The following is a 22,619-nucleotide window of genomic DNA, read 5'->3' as shown; positions in this document are numbered from 1 at the left end:
ACCATGTTATCAGTTTACCTTTGATCCCTCATCTCAGAGTCTATGTTTAATTTCCTTAAAGCTGATTTCTTCTAATTATGATTATTTTATTTAATACTATTATGCCTGGATCGTAGTCCAGGCATAGTAGAATAGGCTGGATTCTTACTACCCACACTGTCTACCTGGGTACTATCTGGAAGTTCCAGTTTGCTGACTTATACGTAAATCATTGCTTCTGAAAATCAGATCAAAATAAAAAGGAACTGACTCAATGTGAAGCATTGCAGTTGAGGCATCTTGTTTAATGAGCTAACCAAACACTACTCTGCTTCACTGACTTAAAACAACTGCAAAGCTTATCCTAGGACTGTGCTTCTTTCCTTCCCTGCAACCCTGTCCATCCTTTTCAGGAAATCGTATTGATCAAAATAAAAACAAAGTAGCAGTGTGATTTCTCCTCCAGTCCAGTCTTTCCTTAGTGAAGAAAAGGCACAAGCAGGGTATCCCCTACTCCCATGGCCTGTATTTCTCTACACTAAATATACTTTTTCTTTTTTTGGAGACAGAGTCTCGCTGTGTTGCCAGGCACCAGGCTGGAGTACAGTAGTGCAATCTCGGCTCACTGCAGCCTCCACCTCCCAGGTTCAAGCAATTCTCCTGCCTCAGCCTCCGGAGTGGCTGGGACTACAGGCGTGCGCCACCAAGCCTAGCTAATTTTTGTATTTTTTAGTAGAGACAGGGTTTCACCATGATCTTGATCTCTTGACCTCGTGATCCGCCCACCTTGGCCTCCCAAAGTGCTGGGATTACAGGCATGAGCCACCTGGTCTACACTAAGATTTTCATATACATGTAGATAATTCTATGTCAATTAAAAAACATCATTAGATTTAAGTAGTTTCTGAGTAGACTATAAATTCTCTTATTTCCAGGATTTTTTCTGCACATTGAACATATTTACAGAAATAAAGTTGAGCAAGCTGACACTCAGACCACTTTCCAGAATATTTGGATCTTAAATTTTCATTTTACTTGCCTGCTCTAGAGAAACATGCCAAATAATATGAATTAAATTTCAAGGCAGGAAAGTTACAGCCTAAGGGCTCTTATGTCTGGTTAAGAAGAGAAGAAATGGGACTGTTAGGATCACCATTACCTAGTGTTTCTTTTCGAATCCTGAGTGACTGTGGCACCACTGTTTGCCATTCTAATAGTTAATTTTATATTAAAAGCTACTAAGTCTTCATACTTCACCAAGACCAACCATTATTGGAGAAGTACTAATTCTCATAATAGCACAACAGAATCAGAAAAGCAAAATGTTAAACCAACTTAAAAGATATACAGTAGGCTTTTCTATGCTGTATTCTGTGCTTTTTTGTTTTTTGTTTTTGTTTTGGAGACAAAGTCTCTCTATCACCCAGGCTGGAGTGTAATGGCATCATCTTGGCTCACTGCAACTTGTACCTCGCAGGTTCAAACGTTTCTTGTTTCTCAGCCTCTGGAATAGCGGGGATTACAGATGTGTGGCACCACACCCAGCTAATTTTGTGTTTTTGGTAGAGATGGGGTTTCACCTGGGGGTGAATGATTTGCCCACCTCAGCCTCCCAAAGTGCTGGGATTACAGGTGTGAGCTACCACGCCCAGCCTCCACATTTAGTCTTAAACTACCAGAGCTCAATCCTCCTGTCCAGTCTTTAATGCTCCCATTATACATCTGCAAGTCACCAGCTATTGCTATAAGCCTGAGAGGGAGTAAAAATAAACACACATATGAAAACTTAATAAAAACACATTATATATTATATGTATCCATGTATGAAAATGCATATACACATGTTTACTTCTAAATGACCAAAACGTTTTTGTTTTAACACTCACATGTGGCAGTGTATGAGTATCAGACTGCAATTTCAAAATGCTACAGAAGTCACAATTATTCTATACCTTGTAGTTCTGACAAAGAATAAAAATCCATGATGCCAAAACCCTTTCAAGAACTGCCATTTCAACTCCTCCCCAACCCACGTTAACCTGTTAATGATGTAGCTTTTTCTACTTTTAGAAAAGGTACATTTAAGGGAAAACATCAAAGGAGCAAAGGAATATCTTAAATTCATTTAAATCATATAAATAAGAACTGCTGTCACATTTACAAAAAAACAAAACACAAGGTATAAAAATAGCCCTCTTAAAACAGTAATATGGAATAGTAAGTCATAAAAAATACCAAAATAAATAGTTCTTTCTCTTTTGGGGAATGGGATCAGAACTGAGATTTTGGAGCACTATTTTTCATTTATAACTCTTGGGAAACTACTGGACTTTAAAAAAATCATGATTGTGTTACTTTGATAAAAAATTACACTTCAAAGGGTTCCTGAGGCAGAATATAAGTTTTCAAACAAATTAAAACTTATTGCTGTATTCTTTGTCTTTTTTAAAGATATTCTTTCAAAAGAATGTAAGATGGCTGGCATACCTACGTAACTCTACTGAGTAAGTTCAGAATTCCAAAGAACCATAACCGATTAAAGGGGTTAAGGAGAGAGAAACTTTTTTGAGACGGAGTCTCACTGTGGCCCAAGTTGGAGTGCAATGGTGTGATCTCGGCTCACTGTAACCTCCGCTTCCCAGGTTTAAGCAATTCTCCTGCCTCACCCTCTAGAGTAGCTGGGGGTGCCCACCACCATGCTTGGCTAACTGTATTTTTAGTAGAGACAGGGTTTCACTATGTTGGCCAGGCTGATCTCGAACTTCTGACCTCATGGATCCACCCCCCTCTCAACCCCCCATAGTGCTGGGATTACAGGCGTGAGCCACCATGCCTGGCCAGACAACCTTTTTTCCTAAGGAAAGCTTTTAGCCATCATAAAAAAAAAAAAAAAAAATCAAATGAGAACTTGCACACACAAGTCTGTAACAGCTTGCTTTAAAAGGTTTAGGTTTCGTAGAAGAAAAGATTTTAAAAATTAAAAATTAAAAAATAAATAAATAAAAGGTTTGGGTTTCTTATGCTAATCTGTTTTTTTAAAAAGTGTATTCTATGCAGTTTTTAAAGCTAAATAGGCATACTGCTCACATATTTTTAAGAAAAAGTAGAATACTTTGAGGTTGTAAGATTTTTCTTATTAGCCTAATAAAAAAAGCATTATAATAAAATAAAACCTAAAAAACAGTATTGTAATAAAATCTCCTGAGTCTGCTTACTGCTAAGCAAAAGAATGCTTGACAGAGCAGCTACTAATTAATACTACTTCCAAGTGGCCTCATAAAAATCCTATTGCATACTTTATCATTTTTAGTTCTGAGCCAAGATGAAGGCAGGTGGATTAAGGAACTAACCACAGCGAAAGAGATGTTAAGATAACTCTTTCTAGGCTCAAATTCACAAAATCATAACAGAAACATAATAAATTATACCATCTTCCAAAAAGGATCCAATACTCACTGACTACAGAAAAACCTAAATACACAAAAGCCAAGTGAATAGTAAATTGACCTCTTACTTCCCCCATCCAGCTTTAACAATAAAAAATTTTGCTAATCAAAAAGTTTTTTAAAATAATAACATTTTATTGCTCCTCATATGAGTTTTCAAAGTAGATGTAAACTATGGTGGTAAGTAATATTTCAAAAGAAAAAAAGGCTATGTCCAGTAACTCACTGCCTGTGTCCCAGCCCTGTGGGAAGCCAAGCTGGGAGGATTGTCTGAGCCAAGAAGTTCAGAACTAGCCTGAACAATACAGCAAGACCCTATCTATCTCTATTAGAAATAAAATTTTAAAAATAAAACTAAAACTACAGAGGACATTTACAAAAGAATCTAATGACTATTCTAACACAGAATGGAGAAAATCTCTATAACACAGGCTTTAGAAGACACAGATGCTGATTTTCCAGTGGTGTTCCAGGGTGTTCTTACAAACACATGTCATCTTTGCTGGTGGCTGTCTATGACTTCTGGCTTGATTACGATTATTTCAATGTTATCAAGTTCATCAAACACATGAATTTGTAATCGAAGGTCTGTGGAACTTCAACAACTGTGCAGAATCCAAAACGTTATAACTTATTTACAAATGTTCTCTGCCCCCAACCCACCCTCGAAACCCCAACCCCTACTCCCAGGAGAAGGTTCAAGATTGTATTACTCTTTCAAAAGAGACTGGTCCCCAAACAACAAGAACCATTATTTTTAAAAAACTATTTTTACTTCAAAAAACAGAAACAAAAAACAAAGACAGTGGCTTTTTCCAAATATATGCATTAAAGGAAGTCTATACCCTCTGTCTAATGGTCTTTTGCTCCTCCTACACATTTTTATCTAGAAAATAAAACACATTACTTGTGATTCATGTAATGGTGGATCTGATTCCAACTGAAGAGGAATATTGTTTCTTCAAGTACATAAAAAGAAGTGTCATTTTATTGTTTTGATAATGATTTTTTCCAATATATTTAACGGAAGTCCTCAGGTTGTAAAAGTTGAAAGCCTATCAATCACGTAAGTATGTTTAAAATTTAGCTATGTTAAAACAACAAATTATTGATCAAAACACAAGGTAGTACATAATTAAATTCCATTTTACACAGTTCTCTCGCATATTCAGCAACTCTATGTAGGAATTATGCTAGTTAGTTGTATGTCAATTCTTTTGAAGGAAAGAGATGAACACCTATATGACATGCTACTTAACAAGCAAGAGGCGGGAGGAGCATTCTAGAGAAGTATAGAAAACAGTAACTAACTTCGAGAAATTGAAACAAGTTGGTAAATGTGGTAAGAATTTAGAGAATAAGAAGATAAAGGAGGCATCATAAATGTTATTTGAAGATGACATCTATGAGCACAACCCCAGAATGAAGTACTACTGATACGCTCTGATTTTGTACAAAGCTACAGCTCTTAAAATTGAGGCCTGAATAGTAGAGGGCATCCCAAGGAATATACAGTTATAAGCATAGACATACAGAATGGAGCGAAGGTACACAAGGTTTTCAATCCGGGGGAGTATAACATTGATGTGGCAGAAACCACAAAGGTAGTAGAGGTTGGTCAAATAAGTTAATACTAAGTTAAAATTAGCATAGATCTCCTATACCGGAGCCTAGGAGAGTAGTGAGAAAAGCTGTTTAGGCAAAATGATAGATACACTTGTAGGTACAAAGGAACTAATAATCCTGCCATGTCCAGAAAACAGGCTGGACCTTCCCTTTAAGATTGCTCCTTTTCCTATGTCTGTGTATACGTGTTTTCAAATGATTTTTATTTTGCAGTAACACAATTCTAGAGAAGTACATAAAATGCTGCTTACAAACTGTTATAAAACAACGCCAGTATATAACCACTACCCAGCAGAAGAAACAGAACACTGCTAGTAATACAAACCCACCCCCAATGTATAATCACTACTGTTTTTTTTTTTTAAATAGTTACACCACCTAAATATGCATCCTTAAACAATGTAAACTTAGTTTCAACTGTTTTAATCACTGCCTTTTTTTTTTTTTTTTTATTTACACCCCCTAAATATGCATCCTTAAACAATGTAAACTTAGTTTCAACTGTTTTAATCACTGCCTGGCTTTTTTTTTTTTTTTATAGTTACACCACCTAAATATGCATCCTTAAACAATATAAACGTTTCAACTGTTTTTGTTTTATGTAAGTATAACCATATAATAGATAGGTATTCCTTTGGATCCTTTTTGTTTCACTCAGTATGTTTTTAAGATTTATCTATGCTGTGGCTTGTAGCTCTCGTTCATTTATTTTGCACTGCTGAAACAAGTTACTCTGTCAATATGCCATAATTATCTATGTAGTCTAATAGTGACAAACATCTGGGTTGTTTACAGGTTGAAGTATGAATAACAGTGCTATGAACATGCTTACATATAACTTTTTCTTTTTCGAGACAGGGTCTTGCTCTGTCGCCCAGGTTGGAATGCAGTGACGTGAAAATGGCTCACAGCAGCCTTGACCTCCTAGGCTCTAGCAATCCTTCCACCTCAGCCTGAGTAGCTGAAACTACAAGTGCATCCCACCAGGTACGGCTAATTGTTTAATTTTTTGTAAATACTGGGTCTCAACTATGTTGCCCGAGCTGATCTCTAACTCCTGGCCTCAAGTGATTCTCCCACATTGCTGAGTTTACAGGTATGAGCTACTACCGGTCTTATATAGGACTTTCAGTGCAGATGTGCACATATTTCTTTCTACTGCATATATACCTGAGAGTGGAATTACTGGGTCAAAGAAAAAAATAAAATTTTCATATTTCTTTGTAAAGACATTTATTCTAACAATTTACCTGTAGATTCTGATTTTTTCTACATATACTATCTCATTGTCAGTGGATATTAACAGCCAGGGGGTGGGCCCAGTAGCTCACACCTATAATCCCAGCACTTTTGAAGACAGGTGGATTACTTGAGCTCAGGAGTTCAAGACCAGCCTGGCCAACATGGTGAAACCCCATCAAAAATCAGCTGGGCTTGGCGGCAGGCACTTGTACTCCAAGCTACTTGGGAGGCTGAGGCAGGAGAATTGCTTGAACTTGGGAGGTGGAGGTTGCAGTGAGCCATGATCAAACCACTACACCACTGCACCCCAGCCTGGGAGACAGGGCAGGATTCCAACTCAAAAAAAAAAAAAAAAAAAACCCACAAAACACGGGCATTTCTCTTCAACACTGTACTTTCATTTTTTGATGTTCTACTACTGGCTAGAATCATTTCTAGTATAATGCTGAATTGAACTGGAGATAGGATATATCCATATCGTGAACTCCATCTAAAAGGGAAATCTTTTCAACGTTTCAGTGTATAAACTATGATATCTCCTACAAATGTTTCTATAAGATTTATGACGTTAACAAAGATTGCTAATAGTTTCCTTTTCAAACCCATGAATAATTGCTGATATTTAGCAAATGCTCCTCGACATCTACTGAAATGTTTTTCTCATTAATTTGTACAAGTGACCAATCAAACTAAATTGTTTCAGGTTAAACCAACCTAGCACTCCCAGGATTCACCTCAGGCGGCCATACTGGGTTACCCTTCTTTTTATATATGTATTACTGAATTAAATTTGCTAATATTTTAAGGTTTTTTTTTTTTTAATCATTCCAGTTTTTGTTTTGTGTGTGTGTGGGGGTTGTATCTACGTACATGAGAGAAACTGGTGTGTAATCTTTCCTTGGGTTTTGATGTAAATGTTATAATATCTTTAAGAAGGCAGAAGATCCTCTTTTTCAGTCCTTTAGAAGAATATAAGGTTGAATTTACTGTTATATTACACGTTGCTAGAACTTTCCAGTATAACCATTTGAACTTCAACTTTTCTTTATAAAAACATTTTAAATTATGCATTTCATTTCTTCATAGTTAACAAGAATACAGGTTTACTATTTCTTATGTCAGTTTTGGGAAACTGCCTATTTCTAGGAATCTACCCATTTTATCTAAAATATCAAGTTTTAACAGTTGTCTATAATCTTAAGAGTTTTCTTTTTTAACCATCTACAAGATTCTAGTGATATCTAGTGACAGTTTTCATTCCTGATATTGGTTAGTTAGGCTCTCTCATTTTTCTAACCTCAACAAAGTATCAGTCTTAAAACAAAAACAACCACCTGGGGCCAGGCCCTGTGGCTCACGCCTGGAATGCCAGCACTTTGGGAGGCCAAAGCAAGCAGATCACAAGGTCAGGAGTTCAAGATCAGCCTGGCCAACATGGTGAAATCCCATCTCTACTAAAAGTACAAAAAATTAGCTGGGCATAGTGGCAGGTGCTTGTAATCCCAGCTACTCAGGAGGCTGAGGCAGGAGAATCGCTTGAACCCGGAAGGCAGAGGCTGCAGTGAGCTGAGATCACGCCACTGCACTCCAGCCTGGGTTGACAGAGATTCTGTCTCAGAAAACACCACCAACAAACAAAAAAAGTATGGCTTCTTGATCCATACTGCATGATTTCTATTTTATTACAGTCTGCTCTTGGTATCATTGTATTTTCTCTGTATTTATTTTGTTGCTCTTTTCCTAACTTGAGACATCTAGCTCATTACTTGAGACTTTTACAATGAATGCTTAGCTCGTTATGCATTTAAGGTTATAAATTCCAAAGTACAACATACTGCAAGATTTTTCCCCTTAACAGACACATAGTTGTTTAAATAACAATTATGCATATTTGAAATTTCAATCAACACTGACAGAACAAAATGCTGGTTGGCTTTAAAAAGATACAAAAACTAGGTACAACATAAAACCATTTATATTAATTAAAACTACTGTTTATGAATGTATTTTCCATGAACACAGTATTCTAGGTAAGATTTTCTTTCAAACGATGGAGGTATCATCTTACCATTATTTTCATTGTTGCCATTGAGCTGTGTTCTAGATTATTATTATACCTATGCTTTCACCTTTTGAAAGCAGCCTTTCTTGTAACTCATCTCTTTAAAGATTTTTTTCTTTATTTTTGATGATTTTCTAGTTTTACTAAGATGTTTTTAAAAGTGGATTTCTGGCCAGGCATGGTGGGTCACGCCTATAATCCCAGCACTTTGGGAGGCTGAGGCAGGCAGATTACCTGAGGTCAGGAGTTCGAGACCAGCCTGGCCAACATGGCGAAACCCTGTCTCTACTAAAACTACAAAAATTAACTGGGGATGGGGGCACGTGCCTGTAATCCCAGCTACTCAGAAGGCTGAGGCACAAGAATCGCTTGAACCCGGGAAGCAAGTTGCACTGAGCTGAGATTGCACCACTGCACTCGACTTGGCAACAGAATGAAACCATGTCTCAAAAATAATAATAGTAATTAATAAAACCAAATGTGGATTTTTTTTAACCATACTTCATAAAATCTAAAATGTTTTCATGCTGAAATTTCATGATCTTAACAGCAGCTGACATGGAAAATTTTTCGAGTCAAAATTTCAATCTTGTTAGACTGTAAGGTGCTATTAATTGAAAGATACATCCAGATTTCGTATCTTATAATGTGAAAAACTGTTTATCTTGAGATCAATGAAACAAGTAGCTATCACACATGGGTACTGTTAGGTTTCTTAAATCTATGACATTTGGATCTTTTACCAATCTGGAAAATTCTCAGGCATTTTATCTTCAAATATTGCTTGCCTCTGCCATATTCTCTCCTCTCTAAAACTCAGTGAGACTTTCCCATTTATATCCTCTGTATTTCTTAACCTCTTCTGTATTTTCCATGTTTTAATGGATATACTTAATTCTGGATCATTGTTTGATCTTCGAATACACCAAACTCTCTTTAACTTTGTCCAATCTGCTGTTAAACTGTCTCACTGAGTTAATTTTGCTTATTTTGTTTAGCTATATAAATTCTGATTTTTTTTTTTTTTTCAAATCTGAATGACAGCTCCCTCATTATAGCATACTCCCTCATGATAGCATATTCATTTTAGTCTAGGTCTGACAATTCCAGTACTTTAAGTCCCAGGTTGTTATGTTTTAAATAGAGAAATATTTGAGAAAATAGTTTAAGGCCTTAAATAATGTTCTTTCCCTAGAGAAGATTTACATTTGTTTCTGTTATATATGGTGGTTATTGTAATCCAAGTTCAGGGTTTAAGGTTTTCTGGACTGCCCAAAAGCCATGAAGATCATCTTCAGTCTTTAAGGAGCTAGTGTGTCCAATTCTCACTCTTAATATACCTAATATTCCAACTCCCCTCTACTAATCAAAGGGCAAACAAAACTCACAGCTCAGTCTCTCAGCTACCTCTTCTGCAATACTGCTAAGGCAACAAGGAGTGGACGCCTGTTTCTCTAGATTTCTCTTGATTCTCAAACTCAGACTTGAGCCTCTTTCTTATCTTACCAATTCTTCGATAATCTTACTTTTCAAACATCTTTCAATATTTCATCTAGCTTCTTCTATTGTATTAAGTTAAATGAATGGTCCAAATTACCATGTTTCCCAGAGTCACCTATATTTTCTGTCTCAGTTAAAACTACATTTTACTTCACTTCCATCTACCCTCTGCTATCAATTTAGCTGTCATTAAGTCAGAACAATATTTTCCTTTTATGTGGACTGTTAAAATAGCTCATTTGTTACCACATTTTTTTTTCTGAAATAATGCTTTTCTGTCATTATTTCTTCATAAAACAATGTTCAAGGGCTTTCCAAAAGAGAGTAAATTGCAAATTCACTTATTTAACATTCAAGACCCTCATAATGTACATTAAACATTTCCAACCATTTCCCCTCTATTCTTCACATACTTCAGACATTCAATCTCATAACTGTTCAACATACATTCTTTAAACATTGTGCCCCACTTGGTTTTGTTTTCTGAGCCTTAAATACCCAGGTTCCCATATCACTCCGCCCCTCCTTGCCCAATCAAATGCCATGCTCATTACTAAATCCTTTCCCACTTAAGTCAAAAATAAAAATTTATCTCTAAGTACCATGGGGTCATAAACACTTATCTCTACATACCATGGGAGTCTATAGTATGATACACTGTTGTGTCTAACTCCTCATCACCATCCCTGCTCAATGTCTTAAACACAGCTGATATTAAAAAAATTCTTGGTAGGGTGCAGTGGCTCAGGCCAAGAGAGAAGGATTGCTTGAGTCCAGGAGCTCCAGACCAGCATGGGCAACAAAGTAAGAGCCCATCTCTAAAAAAAAAAAAAAAAATTACTAGGTGTGGTGGTGCATAGTCCTAGCCACTAGGGAGGCTGAGGTGAGAGGATCTCTTGAGCCCAGGAGTTCAAGGATGCAGTCAGCTGTGATCATCCCACTGCACTACAGTCTAGGTGAGATAGTGAGGCGGGGAGATACGGCTTCCACGTTCTTAATCACTGTACCATAATGAAATGGTACATTTGCCTCTTAAGCCTTCACTATTCTCCTCAATAGTATGTGAAATGTTTTTTGGTTTTTGTCTGAGATAGGGTCTCACTTGGTCGCTCAGGCTGGAGTGCAGTGACATGATCACAGATCACACAGCTGCACCCTCCTGGACTCAAGCAATCCTCCTGCCTCAGCCTCCTGAGTAGGGACTACAGGTATGCACTGCCACACCCAGCTAATTTTTTATTTTTTGTAGAGATGAGGTCTCCCTATGTTGCCCAGGCTAGTCTCAAACTCCTAAGCTCAAGTGATCCTCCTGCTGCAGCCCCCTAAAGTTCTGGGATCACAGGCATGAGCCACTGTACCCAGCCCTGGATTGTTTAAACAGGAAAAATTACACTATACTGTAGGATAGTGATAAATGTCATCAAAAAGGCAAGGTTTCTGAAAAATCAAACTTACATTCACCATCTGAGAGGTTAATTATGAAATGATATATTAATAATGTGGCTACAAAAAGCTCCATGTTACCATAATCACATCCAAGTGTTAACACTAGTATCTATTCATTAAATGGGTATTAATGAATACCCATTTTCAGAATGAAAAATGAAAAGCTATTTGTAACAGAGTGCGGGAAAGACTTGAGATGTTTGCTCAGGATTCTTTAATTATTACCTGTCCAGGTATAATTTTTATAGGTGGTTTTTAGACACCTGTATTTCACCCCACCTCAAACACACCAGTTAATTCCTTAGCCTTTACCCTATACACTACCACACTATCAACTGAAATGAGTTTTAAAAATTTATCATAATAGACCTACAAGAAAAGAACTCTGAGCTGCAGGAAAGGGAAAGATACTTTTTTTTTTTTTTTAACTTGTTACCAACTCTAAAGAGCTCCACTATTGATGCTGTGTTTCTAAAAGCTCCCAAAATGAAATCTAATTTGTATTCATGTCATACTTTCAATAAAATTCTATTACAGAAAAGAAAACCTATAAATGACTGGATTTAAATGAAATATTTAGTAAACAATGGCTATATATTAGGAACTGCATTATGTGTAGGAATACAAGATAAGTAGGATAGTTTCTGCACAAAGAACTTCAAATAGAAGTGGTAAAACACGAAACAATACAGTGCAAAGGAGGTAGATCTTGACAGAAGAAAAGCTTGACTTGAGTTCTGAAGGAAAATAAGGAAAAAAAGACAATAAAAAAGGCAAGTCAGGCCTAGGCCAATGACAGTACAATCCCAAAGATGCTCCCTACAGCTGCACAGTAAACAGAAGCCCTGTGTCAAAACACATTTGCAAAGCTGAGGCAGCAGAAAAATGAATTTGGTGACTATCACAGAAGTTTTGTACTACTAAAGTGTAATATAAGAACAGACATAAGGATATGGAGATAAAAAAAAGCTAGCAAGGTAGACAGAAGACAATTCACTTTCCCATCTCTCCGGCTGAAAAAATTCCTTCCCAGCAGGATCAGGGAAACAGTTTATCAAAAACTTAATACTCAGAGAAGGTTCAATGAGGTAATCTATCAAAGGAGCAATGAGATATCCAGCTTTCAGAGATCGCAGAGGTATTAGTTTTAGTGTTATATGCCCAATATTGATGTTATCAGCAGTGATATCTGTGCCCAATGGCAGCAGCAACAATGCCTCCACTAAAATAGTTTTGACACTGTGATTTTGGCACTTTTCTGATTGTACAGCCTTCACACCTAAGATCTCACTCTTTAATGTCTATTTCACTTTTAACCTCTTAAAGTTATGAAAAGTCCTGACTGATACATACCAGGAAAGGAGGAAAAGGTTCAAGATATGACAGATGAAATAATGAAAGCAATATACCACAAAAATCATGATGGTATTAAAACTAGATGGAAGACTTGACAGATATAGTTGTTGCTAGTTTATAAAACAAAAGAAAAATTAATCTGCAGAGATTTAAAAAAAAGCAGAAGACTGGAAAAGAAAGAATATGACAGAGGTCTGGAAAATTGCTATAATGGATAAAAGAAAGACCATAAAGTTAAAGGTGTCCTTTCTCCACCAGCTCCCCACCTTTGCCCAAAATTATCTTACTTAATTTGTTAAGAGTCGGAGTGTTCCTCTGTCGTCCAGGTTGAGTAAAGTGGCATGATCAGGGCTCACTGCAGTTTCAAACCTCTGGACTGAAGTGAGATTCCCACCTCAGCCTCCCTGGTAGGCAGGACTGCAGGCCCACAATATCATGCCCGCCTAAGTTTCTTATTTCTTTTTAAAGGCAGAGTCTCACTGTGTTGCCCGGGCTGGTCTGGAACTCCTGGCTTCAAGTCATCATCCCACCTAAGTCTCCTGAGTCACTAGGATTACAGGGTTGAGCCACTGTATCTGGCCCAAAATTTATTTTTAGAAAGAATAAATCACAATTCATTTTTAGAGTCAGTACAAATTTGTTTAAACTACAGACTAAGAGGCATGGGGCAAATAAGACGAATAACTGGCAAGGATCTATTTATACTTCTACTGCCCTCACTGGACCATGAGCTCCTCCCTCCAGGACAGGGACCACGGCTTACTAATGAATAAAATAAAAAGAAATATTAACATGCCTGGTATATGGAAATAACAAAGAAGAATAAAATTTTAAAATATTTCACAATTTTAACTAGGATAAGATTTAAGTATATGAAAATAAATAGAAATGATACTTTAATACATTCAGTGTTACCCACTAGGAAGCAAGATTTTTTAAAAAAATACTATATGTCACACACCTTATGGGCTATATGTAACTAAAGGTAGGTGTATTACCTATCTTTTCTTATAATTCCTAGGATACTAAATACATACAGGACTAACATATGGGTAACCTCCATTTTTATATGCAAAAATACAGAGATTGAACATGGCAGCTCACGCCTGCAATCCCAGCACTCTGGGGGGCTGAGGTGAGAAGATCACTTGTGGCTAAGCGTTTGAGACCAGCCTGGACAACACAGTGAGAACCTGCTTCTACAAAAAAAATTAACAAAACAAGAATGTGGAAGAACACAGGGTCACTGAAGCTACAACTACCTACATTCCATGTTTCTTTTCATTTTCCAAGGGAACTGAAGCAGGAAATAATGAAAAGAGACCAGGCACTGTGGGTTTTTTTTGTTTTGTTTTTTAACTTCTCGGGTGATTTTAATGGGCAATCCCTTTAATGGTTTATCAGTGGATTCTTCTGGGTTTCCTAGATTATATATTCTACATATAATTTATCTTTCTAGTCTTTATGCCACTTATTTAATTTTCCATGTATTATGTTACCTGTACTTATCAGAACTTTTAATAAATTCAAATGGTGATGACAGCCATAATCCTTGTTTGATTTCAATGGGCATGCCTCTGATGTTTCAACATTAAGTATAATTTTATTGTAGATTATTAGTTGATATCTTTAATCAATCTGAGAAATTACTTTCTCAGTTTGCTAAGGATTTAGTTTTCACTAAATCATGAATTAATGCACAATTTTATTAAAATACGTAACTGGCATTTATTATGATTATCCTTTGGTTTATCTTCATTAATCTGTTAATATTGTAAATGTTATAAATGAAAAATTCTTCCCCCAATGAGTTGTTCTTGCATTCTTAGGAGAAATCCTACTAAACTGGCCAGGCATGGTAGTTCACACCTGTAATTCCAGCACTTTGGGTAGCCGAGGTGGGCATATCACTTGATGGTCAGGAGTTCGAGACCAGCCTGGCCAACACAGTGAAACATCATCTCTACTAAAAATAAAAATTAAAAAAACTAGCTGGCTATGGTGGCATGCACCTGTAGTCCCAGCTACCTCAGAGGGAAAGGTGGGAGAATCATTTGAACCTGGGAGATGGAGGTTGCAGTGAGCTGAGATCGCACCACTGCACTGCAGCCCAGGTGACAGAGTGAGACCCTGTCTCAAAAAAAGAAAAAAGAAAAAAAAAAAAAAAAAAAAAAAAAAAAAAGATAAAAGAAAAAAGAAAGAAAGAAATCCTACTGACAGTCAATGATCTGTTCAGTTAAGTACCATTTTATTTATAAATTCAACACGTATGGTAGTGCATGCCCATGGTCTCAGCTCCTTGGGGAACTGAAATGGAAGGACTGCTTGAACCCAGGAGGTCAACACTGCAGTGAGCCGTGATCTCACCACAGCACTCCAGCCTGGGTGACAGAGTGAGACCCCGTCTCAGAAAGAAAAAAAATAAAATCAAACATCAACTTATCAAGCTGATAGAGAAAAGGAAATGACAAAGAAAAAAACGTATGCTAAAGTTTTTGTCTTGTATAGAGGATACAAAACTTCCAAGTAAATATTGTTATAAACATTTATATAGTTTTAAGTATGCATGTACAAATTATAAAAGTGACTAGAAAAACTGTAATAGAAAACATATACAGGTATTGATCGACTTACGACCTATGCAACTTACGACCATTCGACTTTACGACCACAATTGCCAGCCACGACTGCTTGCGTCTGGCAGTGCAAACGTTGCCCAGCTGGGCGTACGACAGTGCGGGACAATAAACATATATGCTATATCACATCATTATTAGTCATTTTCTTGCCTTTCTTACTAAAATGTGAGTGGTTTATATCCCTCTATCTTTAACAATATTAGAACATATTAAGTTTAAATTATATTTGAACAAGATATCCAGATGACATCTTTTATGATGAATGCTACATATTTGTATCCCATGGAAAGTCACATAAAACTGTAATGATTTACTTTTCTATCTACAATGATAATAAATAAATACCTGGCAACTAGTCCTTTTTAACCCTAAGACTTAACATAGTTCATACTCTTCTGCTTTTCAAAACTCATCATGTGCCATGGTTTTTCACTTCAAACCATAGACCACCGTGGTTCAGTGATCTGTGAATATTCCACAGTTTTACACAAGGCTGCGCCTTTACCACAAGTTAAGGTGGCTTTTTAAAAATGAGATTTCACAAGAATGCTTTCATAATAAGCATTCAGGTCAACCTTTACTACTGGTAATGCAGTGTTTTACTTAAACCTGACGAATGTAAAAATAAGAAACAAAATGGTGTAGAGATGATACAAATGGCATAAAATGAATAAAGAAAATTATGATATATAACAATAATGAAAGAAAATTATGATAAAATATGACTTAAAGATTTTTATAACATCATTTCACAGTACTGTACATATAGCCTACTCAACTTAAGACCAAATCGTGTTACGACCGTCTGTTGGAACCACTCGTGGTCGTAAGTCGAGCACTGGCTGTATAACTTTGAAATAATTCGAGAAAAAGGAAAATCTGATGAAGCCAACAGAAGAAGCGAACAGAAAACATGGTAATTATAAAGCACAACTTAAAATGACAATAATGAAATCTAAACATTAATTATAAAACATGAATATGTTAATCTTGGCTATTAAAAAATGTTTTTTTATTCAGATTTTTTAAAACATCACCTACATGATATTCACAAAAGATACTCCTAAAACCAAATAAGCCAGAAAGGTTGAATATTTAAAAAATGGAAAAGATACATCAGTAAAATGGTTTAAAAAAAATGTGGCAGTGCTAATAGCAGGCAACATAAAATATAATGTGAAAATCATTAGACAAAAAGATATTGCATATTGATTTTAAAGACTGAATTATAAATCTTTTAAGTACCCAATAGCTTATCTACAGAAACTACAAGGAGAACCTGAAACGTTCACATACTCAGAAGTGCACCTTTCAATTTTAAATTCACACTTACCACCTTTTTTTTTTTTTTGAGACGGAGTCTCACTCTGTCAGCAGGGCAGTGGCACGATCTCAGCTCACTGCAACCTCCATCCTCCCAGGTTCAAGTGATTCTCCTGCCTCAGCCTCCCAAGTAAGTGGGATTACAGGTGCCCGCCACCACGACCTGCTAATTTTTTGTATTTTTAGTGGAGACAGCATTTCACGATGTTGGCCAGGCTGGTCTCTAACTCCTGACCTCATGATTCACCCACCTTGGCTTCCCAAAGTGCTGGGATTATAGGCGTAAGCCACCGTGCCTGGCCAGCACCACTTACTTTTTTAGAGCAGTTTAAGGTTCCCAGAAAAACTGAGCAGAAGTCACAGTTCCCATATTAAGTACAAAATTAAGGATAATAGTACAAAAATATTGAGTCAATATTTAACGGAAAAATATTTTCAGCAGTGTTACAGGACAAAATTCAGAATGTCTTGGAGAAACACATTAATATGGAAGAAACTCTGAGTAAATCAGTGTAACTCATTACTTTTAGAAGTAAACAATAAAAACTCTTCCTCCTAGGTGTCATAAAATAAATAAGCCGGAAAGTAAATGTTACCAAAATTAAAAAACACCACTGACATCAAAAGCATGGTCAGATCCATTAAAAAAAAGAAAAAAAAAAATCAAACTAGTTATCCTTCATGAACCATGGGAAAGCTTTATACAGCATGCCTTTAAGACATAAGTTTTGACGCCCCACAAACCTGTGTTTTGATGCTAACTCCTTGTTACAAAACTTATAGATTAAAAATTTAAGCTTCAAACCTTAGTTTCCACATCAATTACATGGGAATAGTTTCTATCCTCATAAAGCTATCAGGAGGATAAAGTAAAATGCTTGACAGAGGGTTCAAAACTGATAGCTATTTTTGTTACTGTTAAATTGTAATTAGGATGCAAGGTGTATGAAATGGGGTGACAGTCTCAGTATTATTTAATATCTGTTTTATAAAGTACTCTCTGAATTTAAAATCAAATAAGAAATAATTTCCATTTATTTCTACAATATATAGGTTCTCAGTTATCAATAACTAGTTGTAATTTTTTATTAAAATTAGGATTGATAATGGAATATAAGTTGTCATCCTACCACCAATAATACATGTCCCAATTTTCCAATTGAACAAATTTCCAATCTAAAAAGCAGAACAAGATTAAGAATGACATTAATACTGTCATTCTCCAGTCCCACTAATGTCTTCTCTTTCAGAACTAGAAAGGAAATACTTTTTGTTTGTTTGACACCAAGCTCAGTCGTATCTAGGAAATACTTTTTAAAACTCAATGGAATAGAATCCTACCCTGAAACCAGAGAACCAGTTCAAGCACCCGGTCTGGTGGCCAGAAAAGCCTAAGCAACTTCTCAATTTTGTTTCTACTGAATAAATGTTACTACTATGCCTGACAGGCTTAAAAGTTTATGAGCAAGAAATCTTATTAAATAATTAAAGGAAGATCTTATTCATTTACTCCAAGAATGTTATCAGGTGCTTTTTTTCTCTACCTGTTTTTAGTTCTCGGTACCCAAGAGGATATATGTAGAAGATATTGAAGCACCACCCCCAAACACACATACTGTACTCCCAAATAAAAAGAAACATAAGCCTGAATTCCCTAACATTAAATCTACTGCAAAATTTACAAAAGGGGAATACAAGAAATTAAAGCAGTTACTAGTTGCAAATTTCCAAACCACATACTGGTATAACAGTATGTGAACAAACCACATACTGGTATATTAATCAATTCCTTACTTGATTCTTGTAAATTCAGTTCAATAGGCTTTCTGTTGTTACTTCTAAGTACAAAGCTGACAATATAGTTCCTTACCTTTCCATTAGCTTCTCTTTATCCCAATTGAAGTGGCTAAGGAGTATTCTTGTGATAGTTGCTGGATTCTAAAGGAGGAGGGAAAAAAAGTCATTTTTTAAGGTAATAGCACTTCATTGACATTTACTGAACTCCTAGGTTGAAGTTAAATTTCCATAATACTCCACCCAAACTTCCATCCCTAGAATAATTCTTTATTCCTCTAAGGAAAAACATTTTAATGATAAGATCAAGACTATTTAAACATAGTCTGCCATACTACTATGTCAGGTCTCTTTAGGATTCAAAATAACCCAAAAAGAAATTAAACAAAAAGTAAGTAACCATAGTAAATCAGGTGCTAACTGTCTTAATTGCAAAAAAAATAATTTCAACAGACCACCACATCAGCACACTAAATGTAATCAAGCACCTTCGGCCAGGGAAGGTGCTCACGCCTGTAATCCCAGCACTTAGGGGAGGCCAAGGCAAAACCCCATCTCTACTAAAGATACAAAAATTAACCAGGCGTGGCGGCATACACCTATAGTCCCAGCTACTTGGGAGGGTGAGGCACAAGAATTACCTGAACCCAGGAGATGGAGGTTGCAGTGAGCTGAGATCACACCACTACAGTCCAGCCTGGGCTATAGAGCAAGACTCTGACTCAAAAAAGAAAGGGAAAAAAAAAAAAAAAGAAAAGAAAATTTCTAACACTCAGGCGCAATCTCGCATGCGCCTATAGTCCCAGCCAATCAAGAGGCAGAGGCAGGAGTATCTCAGGTCCAGGGCACTTTGATTCCAGCCTGGGCAACCTAGTTAGCCCCATTAAAAAAAAAAAAAAAAAAAAAATCATTGAACACCTTATGCACCGAATAGTTCAAATGAGTCTAAGTCACTTTTAAGTTAGAACGATACTTCAGAGCTATTTGACCAAAATGAAAAAATATCTGTACTACATAGTAGTTTACAGGGTATTATTTTAGGCTGCTAGTTCAAGAAGGAAAAGTTACTACTATAAAATAAAACCAAAGTTTACTGCCCCATCAGTCAATGCTGTCACAAATATCTCCAATTCCCGTAAAACTAGTGAGCTTACTATTTAGAGTACAAAATTTTAACTAAAAATGCAATGGGGCCTAAGAAATCAGCAAGGCCTGATTCATTCAAAGATATGAGAGCTAGTTACAATAGCAGAAGTAGAACTCAAACATGGGTCTGCTTATTCATATCTCATATACAATTTTACTACATCAAATAACCTTCCAAAAAAGATCTCTGTGGACTAAAACTACTTTACTTCGTCAGAGCTGGACCATAATTAGCTACTGATTTAATACTTTAAAGATTACTATCTTGTATAAAAATAATGACATGAAAGAAATGTATGCCAACTGTTTTAAACGGTAGCATTTGTTATAGAAAAATTTATATACATGCATACTCCCCTCCAAAAGCCAAAGATATAGACACTCACTCACTCACCTCAGTACATTTTGCTAATTTATCTAGATACTCCTTACTTATTTGAACCCACACTCCCCTAAGAATTCATCTTTAACAGAGCACTGTAGATACCACACATCTATAAGAATTAAGATGTGACAAGAAACATTTTAACTGATCCTGTTATCATTTGCACAGAATACAGAGACACTGTCATCTCCAGCTTTTTCTTAGAAATGTTTTTCTTAAAACCGTTTTTAAAAGAACTCTGAGATTAATAACAGGTTTTAACAAGAGGATTTGCCTACAACTGCAATAAAGTCACTAATTTAGATTCAGCTATATGTAAAATAAGAGCAATAATCCATCAATCGAGAGACAAGTCTCCTGTTATTATAAAACTGCATGACTGTAACTTTGTGGCATCCAGTACACTGTATTTTCTACCACTGGACAGAGTGCTTGGGGTAAGATAGTTCAAGAATTGTTAAGAGCCTCAACTTGCAAAAAGGGAAAAAAGAAAGGGGAGGGAGTGTAACTTGATGTTGCTAGTGCCAAATATTGGTTCTAGCCACAAGTTCCCAAATCTGTTACTGGTTTACCAAAAGTAACTATGTTAAGTTTTGTCAAAACAGATTCCTAGTTTCCATTCTATATTTTTATTTAATATGGTTAGGGCAAGGCCTCCCTAAATGTGCTCACTGCCATGTGAGGCATGACAGGTAGAAGACTAAAACTATAATTCTATGCTTCTGGCTAGGGCAATAAAGAAGGCTCCTGGGAGCTGAAGAGTATGGGTATAATCACTGATGATAGAGACAGAGAAGTAGGTCCCTAAGTCTGAGGATCCAGCTGTAAGCTACCTATATATACATGGAACACATTCAAAGAAGTGTAAGAGAATCTTTCTCAATAGAACTATGATATAAATCGCCACTCAAGTCCGATTAGATCAACCAAAGTGGGAATGGGAGGGGCAAATGGCAAAAATTTTGAAAACTGAACAGGTAATGGAACCACTGCCTATTTAAGATGAGAAAGAAGTTGCAGGTATAACCTAACTAGGTTGATCTGTGTACTAAAACAAACAAATCTTCAACTTTCTCTAAAGGATTTTAACAGGACTCAGAATCTCACAATATAATACTCAAAACGTCTGGGATAGAATCTAAACTACCAGACATGCAAATACAGAAACAAAAAAACGACCGATTCTTAAAGCAGAAGATAATCAACAGATGCTGACTTTTACATGACCCAGATACTACAATTATCAAAGACTTTTAAAGCAGTTATTAAAAGCATGATCCACTAGGTAAAAAGTGAACACCTTAAAACAAATGAAATATGAAATTCGCTTGTTATTTTTTGTTTTTGTTTTTGTTTTTTTTTGGGGGGATGGAATCTTGCTCTGTCATCCAGACTGGAATGCAGTGGCATCATCTAGGCTCACTGCAGCCTCCACTTCCCAAGTTCAAGCGATTCTCCTGCCTTAGCTTCCCGAGTAGCTGGGATTATAGGTGAACACCACCAAGTCCTGCTAATTTTTTTATTTTTAGTAGAGACAGGGTTTCGCCTTGTTTCCCAGACCAAGCGATCCACCCGCTTTGGCCTCCAAAAGTGCTATGATTACAGGTGTGAGCCACCGAGCCTGGCCGAAATTCTTTTTTGTTTTGAGACAAGGTCTTACTCTGTTGTCCAGGATGAAGTGCAGTGGTGCAATCTCAGCTCACTGTAGCCTCAACCTCTTGGGTTCAGGTGATTCTCCCACCTCAGCCTCCTGAATAGCTAGAATTACAGGCATGCGCCATCACACCCAGCTAATATTTTTTATTTTTAGTAGAAACAAGGTTTCGCTATATTGCCCAAGCTGGTCTAGAAATCCTAGACTCAAAACAATCCTCCCACCTCAGTCTTCCAAAGTGCTGGGATTACAGGCATGAGTGCCACTGTGCCCCGTCTGAAATTCTCAAAAAGAAAGAGTTTACTATTTTTTTTTTTTAATGGAAATTTTAGAACTCACTCACTGGACTGGCTCACTATCAGAAAGATGACAGAAGAGTCAGTGAACTTGAAGAGATGGCAACAGAAGTTATCCAATAAAAATAAAAGAGAAAAGAAATATTTTTTAAAAAATGAACAATCTCTCAGGGCCCTATGGGTTATCATAAGTATCAGGCCAGAATTCCATATTCAGTGAAAGTATATTTCAGAAATGAAGACAAAGACATTATCAAACAAAAAACAAGAACAGGCTAGGTGCAGTGGCTCATACCTCTAATTCCAGTCCTTTGGGAGGCTGAGGCAGGAAGATCACTTGAGCCCAGGAGTTCAAGACCAGCTTGGACAACATGATGAGACCCCACTTCTACAAAAACTACACAAAATTAGCTGAGCGTGGTGGCATTCGCCTGTAGTCCCAGTAGCTGGGGAGGCTGAGACGGGAGGTTCATTTGATCCTGGGAGGTTGAGGCTGCAATGAGCTGTGATCACACCACTGCACTCCAGCCTGAGCAACAAGGCAATACTCTTGTCTTTGAGAGACAGAGACAGAGAGAAAGGAAGGAAGGGAAGGAGGGATGGAAGGGGAGAGAAAGCTAGAGAAAGACCTGCTCTAAAAGAAAAGCTATATAAGAAATTATTTGGGTGGAAGGGAAACGATACTGGGGTAAACTTGCAAACACAGGAAAGAAGGAAGAGCAACA

General features: G+C 36.7%; 1 protein-coding gene across 1 annotated transcript in view; it reads right to left on the bottom strand.

Moving 5' to 3' along the window:
- The window catches only part of ARIH1 (ariadne RBR E3 ubiquitin protein ligase 1), a 122,767-nt gene that overhangs the window by 61,133 nt on the left and 39,015 nt on the right, over positions 1 to 22,619 (bottom strand). Inside the window, exon 2 of the mRNA XM_032244734.1 lies at positions 18,490 to 18,557. Coding sequence (XP_032100625.1) covers positions 18,490 to 18,557 — 68 coding nt within the window. The remainder of the gene's footprint in view (positions 1 to 18,489; positions 18,558 to 22,619) is intronic.

Source organism: Sapajus apella, unplaced genomic scaffold (assembly GCF_009761245.1).
Source record: "Sapajus apella isolate SASKATOON/1434 unplaced genomic scaffold, GSC_monkey_1.0 scaffold55, whole genome shotgun sequence".
NCBI lineage: Eukaryota > Metazoa > Chordata > Mammalia > Primates > Cebidae > Sapajus > Sapajus apella.
Note: the sequence above shows the minus strand (reverse complement) of the source record. Positions and strands in the feature narration are given on the sequence as shown.